Source organism: Perognathus longimembris, chromosome 20 (assembly GCF_023159225.1).
Source record: "Perognathus longimembris pacificus isolate PPM17 chromosome 20, ASM2315922v1, whole genome shotgun sequence".
Classification (NCBI taxonomy): Eukaryota; Metazoa; Chordata; class Mammalia; order Rodentia; family Heteromyidae; genus Perognathus; species Perognathus longimembris.
In genome coordinates this window covers 16,481,555-16,488,607 of record NC_063180.1, presented here as the reverse complement: position 1 = coordinate 16,488,607, position 7,053 = coordinate 16,481,555, and the positions used below count along the sequence as shown (strand labels likewise).

Below are 7,053 nucleotides of genomic sequence, written 5' to 3'. Positions count from 1 at the left end.
TCCTATTTCCTTTCTTTTTTTGTGCTGGTCCTGGGGCTTGAACTAGAGCCTGGGTGCTGTCACTTAGCTTTTTCCATTCAAGGCCAATGACCTATTGCTTGAGCCACAGCTCTACTTCCAGCTGTTTTGGTGATTCATTGAAGATAAGAGTCTTACAGACTTTTCATCCTCAGCTGGCTTTGAACCATGATCCTCTGATCTCAGCCCCTTGAGTTGCTAGGATGACAGGTGTGAGCTTCCAGGCTTGGCAGGTTGCTGTTAAATTCTGAAGAGTGATATAGTAGTAACTCTAGTTCTGTGCTGTTCGGGGACCATCAGGAAAGGCTTTAGAATAGAATGGGAGGAGCCCTCCCGCCCTCCCCCATCAAGCTCCGGGTTCTGTATTCTAGACAGAGGAGCAAATCATAAGGAGAGGAGTGTGGTGGCTTTTGAGAAACTGGGACAGAGCCTGTGTCTGGTGCAGAATGATGGCGGAATTGGGGTCCTCAAGGACAAAGATCTGATGATTGTCTCCCAATTCTTCTACTTCCCTCCTCTGCCACTGGACCTCCTTCCTCCCTTTCTCTCGCTCTCCTTTCTCTCTTCTCTCTTTTTTCTTTCTCTCTTTCTTCTTTCTCTCTCTCTCTCCTTCTCTCTTTCTTTCCCTTCCTTCCTTCCTTCCTTCCTTCCTTCCTTCCTTCTTTCCTTCCTTCCTTCCTTTCTTTCAGCTGGGGTTTGAACTCAGGGCCTGGGCACTGTCCCTGAGCTTTTGTGCTAAACTCTATCATGTCAGGACTTTTTGCTGGTAGCTAATTAGAGATAAGAGCATTACAGACTTTCCTTCCTGGGCTGGCTTTGAACCGTGATCCTCAGATCTCATCTTCCTGAATAGCTAAGATGACAGGCGTGAGACACCCGTGCCTGGCTCCATTTTTTTCCCCCCTCCATGTTCCAGAACTTTCCATGCCAGGGAAAATTGGATGTTTTGGTCCTTTAGAGGAGAAATGGGAGCTTTATCCACCCATCCACCTTGGATTTGAGAGAGAGAGGAAGCGGGGGGTTGGGGAGAAACCGGGAGATGGCTGGCAGAGTAGGCAGCCTCCTCCGGGGTGGAGGAACCTGAGTAGAGCAAGGGGAAAAATGCCAAAGGATCTTGTCTGTGCTTGACTCACCCCATCTTCCTCCTCCTGCCGATTGCTCAACCCCAAATCTCCCTGGGAAATACCTCCTGGATGGAGGGACCAAGTGGGTGCTGCGCATAGGGCCATTGAGTCACGAGGGGTGGAGGGAAGGGCGGGAGACGGAGGATAAATAGCAGGCTGGCCGCCCGGGCCTCTCTCTGTGCCCTTCCCTCCTCTCCAGCAACATGCACGGGGCAAGAGTGCTCAGCGCCTGCTGCCTCCTCCTGCTCTCGGGGGCGCTGTCTGCCCAGGCAGCCAGCGAGGACCCCCTGGAGAAGGTCATTGAAGGCATCAACCGGGGGCTGAGCAACGCAGAGCGTGAGGTGGGCAGAGCCCTCGAAGGCATCAACAATGGCCTCACGCAAGCCGGAAGGGAGGTGGAGAAGGTGTTTAATGGACTGAGCCACATGGGCACCCAGGCTGGCAAGGAGGTGGAGAGGGGCGTCAACACCGGCTTGGACAAGGTGGTCCATGGGATCAACAATGGCATCGGACACACAGGAAAGGAAGCAGAGAAGTTTGCCCATGGGGTCAACCACGCTGCTGGACAGGTTGGGAAGGAGGCAGACAAAGTATTCCATCGTGGGGTCCATCAGGCGGGAAGCGAGGCAGGGGGGCATGCCGCGGGCCAGGCTGGCAAGGAGGCTGGGAGGCTTGGCCAAGGGGCCCACCATGCTTTTGGCCAGGCTGAGAAGGAGGCAGAGAAGTTTGGCCATGGGGTTCACCATGCTTTTGGCCAGGCTGAGAAGGAGGCAGAGAAGTTTGGCCATGGGGTTCACCATGCTGCAGGGCAGGCTGGAAAGGAGGCAGAGAAGTTTGGCCATGGGGTTCACCATGCTGCAGGGCAGGCTGAGAAGGAGGCAGAGAAGTTTGGCCATGGGGTTCACCATGCCGCAGGGCAGGCTGGGAAGGAGGGAGAGAAGTTTGGCCATGGGGTTCACCATGCCGCAGGGCAGGCTGGGAAGGAGGCAGAGAAGTTTGGCCATGGGGCCCACCATGCCGCAGGGCAGGCTGGGAAGGAGGGAGAGAAGTTTGGCCATGGGGTTCACCATGCCGCAGGGCAGGCTGGGAAGGAGGGAGAGAAGTTTGGCCATGGGGCCCACCATGCCGCAGGGCAGGCTGGAAAGGAGGGAGAGAAGTTTGGCCATGGGGCCCACCATGCCGCAGGGCAGGCTGGGAAGGAGGCAGAGAAGTTTGGCCATGGGGCCCACCATGCCGCAGGGCAGGCTGGGAAGGAGGCAGAGAAGTTTGGCCATGGGGCCCACCATGCCGCAGGGCAGGCTGGGAAGGAGGCAGAGAAGTTTGGCCATGGGGCTCACCATGCCGCAGGGCAGGCTGGGAAGGAGGGAGAGAAGTTTGGCCATGGGGTTCACCATGCCGCAGGGCAGGCTGGGAAGGAGGGAGAGAAGTTTGGCCATGGGGTTCACCATGCCGCAGAGCAGGCTGGGAAGGAGGGAGAGAAATTTGGCCATGGGGTTCACCATGCTGCAGAGCAGGCTGGGAAGGAGGGAGAGAAGTTTGGCCAAGGGGGCCACCATATTTTTGGCCAGGCTGGGAAGGAAGCAGAGAAATTTGGCCAAGGGGTCCATCATACTTTTAGTGAGGCTGGGAAGGAGGCAGAGAAGTTTGGCCAAGGGGTCCAGGATGCGTTTGGGCAGCCTGGGAGGGAAGCAGAGAAGTTTGGTCACGAATTTGGCCAAGGGGCCCATCATGCTTTTGGCCAGCCAGCGAAGGAGGCTGAAAAGCTTGGTGAGGGGGTCCACCATGCCGTGGGGCAGGCTGGGAAGGAGGCAGGAAAAGTGGTCCAGGGAGCTCACCATGGGCTCAGCCATGAGGCCATGGAGGCCCAGCAGTTTGGCCACGGTGGTGGTAGAGGCTATTACTCGGCAGGGCAGGCTGGGGGCGTGGGGGCACGCATCATCCCTGGCGTTGCTTCTGGGGTCAGCCAGGCTGGGAAGGAGGTAGAGGAGTTTGGCCAGGGAGTCCACCATGCCGTTGAACAGGCCGGAAAGGAAGCAGACAAGGTGGTCCCGGGGGTCCACGATGGGTTCTACCAGGCTGGAAAGGAGGCAGAGAAATTTGGCCAAGGGCTCAACCATGCTGCTGGTCAGGCCGGAAAGGAGGCGGAGAAACTTGGCCAAGGTGTCCACCATACTGCGCATCAGGCCGGGAAAGAAATGGACAGGTTGCAACAGAATGTGCATAATGGGGTCAACCAAGCCGTCAAGGAGGCCAATCAGGTGAACTGTGGTGGGGAAATGGAGAAACCCTGGGGGACTAGGGGCTGGGGGAGGGAGAGGTTTAACACTGGGAAGGTTTGGGAAGCCCATGGAACCTTTGCTGAAAGAAGCTTGGGTAGCAGGGCACCAGTGGCTCATGCCTGTCAGCCTACCGACTGAGGAGGCTGAGATCTGAGGATTGAGGTGGAAGGTTAGAGGCCAGCAAGACTCTTGTCTCTAACTTAAGCACCCCTCTTTCCCCCCAAAAAGAAAAAAAAAAAGCTGGAAATGGAGCTATGGCTCAAGTGGTAGATGTCAATCTTCAGAAGAAGAAAAAAGCTAAGGGGGCAGGGCCCAGGCCTTGAGTGCAAGTCCCAAAAAAGAAAGAAGCAAAAAAAAAAAAGCAGCTTTGGTAGTTGTGTATCTATGCGCCCCTCCTTTCTTCTCCCCATCTTCCTTTTGAAAGAGCTGGGTCAGATGCATCTTATCTGCAAAGCCCACTCTAGACAGTGGAGGGGACCCCATCTTCAGGGAGCTGCATTTAGTTAACCTGGACTAAAGTAGGGGGTCAGGAAGGCCTCTCCCAGGAACAGAAAACACTTGTGAAATCAGATTTCTCTAGTACAGATGGGTTGAGATGGGGAGGGGGAGCCCAGAGGTAGTGGACGGGCCCTTTACTCCTCGATGCTCAGATAAGGAAACTGAGGTACGCCTGCCAAGCTCATGAGCCAGTGTCAGATGGGAAATTGCAGGTGCTGGTTCTTTCTCTTCCTTGCCCTGCCCGATAGGGGAAGGTGGCTTCGGAGAGGATCCACTAACCATTTAGGTAGAGAGAACATTCCGGAAGCCAAAAACCAATATCTCCCATTTGTTCTCCAAGCTTCATGAACAAGGAGTGGTCCCAGCTTTCGAAGACACCCTGTGTCCCAGACCAGGGTGGATTCCACGAAGAGAGGGTCCTACGTCAGACTTGCCCAAGTAGAGAGAAGCGGGCGCATGCGTGCATGTGTGTGAGTGTGTGCGTGCTGAGTTTGGCTTAGGGTTGAGATGTTACCTTGTGTGTGTGGGGGGGTCTTCTGGGTCCCCCCTTCTTTCTAGGGAGGCCCCTTTTTCCAGAATAGGGGGAGGAGCTTGGCTACCTGTCAGCAGGAGGTGTGCACAGGCCTAGGAAGTTCTGCTCCCAGCATGCCCTGTGCCATGGGTGGGCTTTGAGGGGGGGGGCGGTCTCTCTGGACGCTCAGTGTGGAGGTCAGGGGACAGAGGGGGAGGGGAGGGAGTGTTGGGGAGTCTGCGGGGTGGAGGAGTGGCATGAGGACGAGTCGGTCTTTGTTCACAGGGTAGCACCCATCAAGGCGGGGTTTCCGGCCATCAAGGAGGGGCCGCCACAACGCCATTGGCATCTGGGGTAAGTCTTCGTGGTTTCCCCGCCCCCTCCCCAGGGGATGGGGTGATGGAGGTGACTTGGGGCTCCTTCTAGGATGGCCCTGGGGGACTGAGGCCAGTGACTGACCTTGTCCTTGGTTTCCAGGCCTCGGCCAACAAGCCCTTCATGGATTTGCCGGCTCTGTGGAGGGTGAGTGCCTGGCTGCTTCCTTTTCTCCATGAGGATGCGTGGTCCCCCATTGTGTCCCCCAACCTAACCGGCTCCCAAGCGCTGCCCTTGCCCTTGGGGGTGGGGTGGGGCTTTCCATTCTCACCTAACCAACACAGACCATCAGAAACCAACACCAAGGCATCTGGGAGCCAGTGAGGGAGCGTATGCAAGAAACATCTCACAGCCAGGCACTCAGGGCTCCCGCCTGGCACCCCAGCTACTCAGGAGGCTGAGATCTGGGGATCACAGTTCAAAGCCAGCTCTGGCACCGATGAATCACCAAAAAGCTAGAAGTGGAGGTGTGGCTCAAGTGGTAGAGTTCCCGCCTCGGGTAAAAAGGCTCAGAGACACCACCCAGGCCCTGTGATCAAAAACAGTAATAAGAGTAAAAATCGGGTGCCCTCCCCGATCCAGGCTACCTACCTCATGGCTGCGGACTCTGAGTCTCCTCTCCTCTCTTCTCTTGCAGAGCGTCGCCGACATCATGCCATAAACTGAGGCCCAGCGGCAGCGTCCTTGTCGTCGTGACCTGGAGAGGCTGGGGGTGGGGGTGGGGGGAGGCTCCTGGATCTCCTTCGCGGGAGGTGGGTGGGATGGGGGTGTCCTGAGATTTGTGAATAAATGTATATGACCGATTGTTCCCTCTTGGCCTGGCCCACTGTGTTGCCTGAAAAGGGATGGGCAGTGCAGGGGCATTTGAGCTTCTTGCTGCTTGTCTAGAGGAATGTGTGTGTGTGTGTGTGTGTGTGTGTGTGTGTGTGTGTGTGTGTAACATAGGGCAGGTGGGGGTGTCTGGGACTTTGGGCAGGTTGAGCTGAAGGTTCTAGCATAATAGGATGGGCTAGGGGACGGGCCACACTTTGTGTTCAGCAATGGGTCTGGGCCCCCGGCAGGGGTGTCATGGCGGAGGGGGGGAGAATGGAGGTGCTGAGGAGGAATCCCCAGGGCGGGGGCAGTGTTGTCACAAGGGTGGAGACACTCAAGAGTAACAATAGTGGCTTGTGTTGGTTGTGCAACGCCATGTGTGTGGTGCTGGGCACCTGACAGGCCAGACAAGCTTTGCACCTGCAAATCCTCCTCTTAGGTAAGAGGTTCTGGGTCTGCGTCCTCCAGGGAGGTAGGCAGAGGCCTGCGGAGGTGGGGGGACAGTCCCCAACTTCGGCACACAGTCGGGACATGGGGGGAGAGAGACAGACTGGCGTGTGTGTGTGTGTGTGTGTGTGTGTGTGCACCAGCAGATCCAGATGCACACGGACCAAGTGTCCAAGAGAAAGAGAGACATGGAGGCATGGTTCAACTAGGAGAGCACCAGCCTGGAGTGAAGAAAAAAAAAGCCAAGCAAGAGCTTGAGGTCCTGAGTTCAAGCCCCAGTACTAGTGCGCGCACACACGCACCCACACACAACCAATAAAATCACGCAAACAAAAATGGAAGTGGAGATGTGGCTCAAGAGATAGAGTGCTGGGAGCCTTCAGTGGAAAAAAAAACCAAATGAGAGCTTGAGGACTCTCAGGTTAAGCCCTGGTACTGGAGGGAGACAGAGAGGGAGAGATGAGGGAGGGAGGGAGGGAGGGAGAGAGGGAGAAGTAGAGAAAGGAAAAGAAAAAGAAGAGAAACAAAAAAGAAGGAAGGGAGGGAGGAAGGAAAAAAAAGATGGGGGAGGGAGGGGAGTAGAGGATAGAGAGGGAGGGAGGGACTAGAGAATGGTGGGAGGGACTTTTCAGCAAAGACATGGGCAGGAAACAGTCATCAGATTCATGGACCACTCAAAGCCCAGAGCATGATGTCTTGTGATCACTGTGCAATGAGCGCTTAGATCCCCTTTGGTGAGCACAAAGCACAGGTCTCCCCTCTCGTCCCCCTGGGTGGAGGAGTGAATCTGAGGCTCAGCAGGACACATTTCGTGAGCCCATAAGGAACTAGCAGAAGCGAGGCATAGGTAGCTCACGCCTGTAATCCCAGCCGCTCAGCAGGCTGAGCTCCCAAGATCAGGGTTTAATGTCAGCCTGGGCAGGAAAGTCTCTTACACTCTCATCTACAAAAACTGGAAGTGGAGCTGTGGCTCAATAATAGAGCACTA

General features: G+C 56.0%; 1 protein-coding gene across 2 annotated transcripts; it reads left to right on the top strand.

The window, feature by feature from the left end:
- The first annotated feature begins 1,345 nt into the window (after positions 1-1,345).
- On the top strand, positions 1,346-5,500 carry Sbsn (suprabasin). Of its 2 annotated transcripts, XM_048329764.1 has the most exons (6): positions 1,346-2,685; positions 3,085-3,400; positions 4,132-4,137; positions 4,716-4,784; positions 4,908-4,952; positions 5,443-5,500. In XM_048329764.1, exons 1-6 carry the CDS (start codon positions 1,346-1,348, stop codon positions 5,464-5,466), a joined length of 1,800 nt encoding a protein of 599 aa, XP_048185721.1. In that variant the 3' UTR covers positions 5,467-5,500. The 2 variants fall into 2 exon arrangements, with proteins under 2 accessions (XP_048185721.1, XP_048185720.1); XM_048329763.1 differs by lacking the exon at positions 4,132-4,137 and having other exon boundaries at positions 1,346-2,967.
- Positions 5,501-7,053: the final 1,553 nt, after the last annotated feature.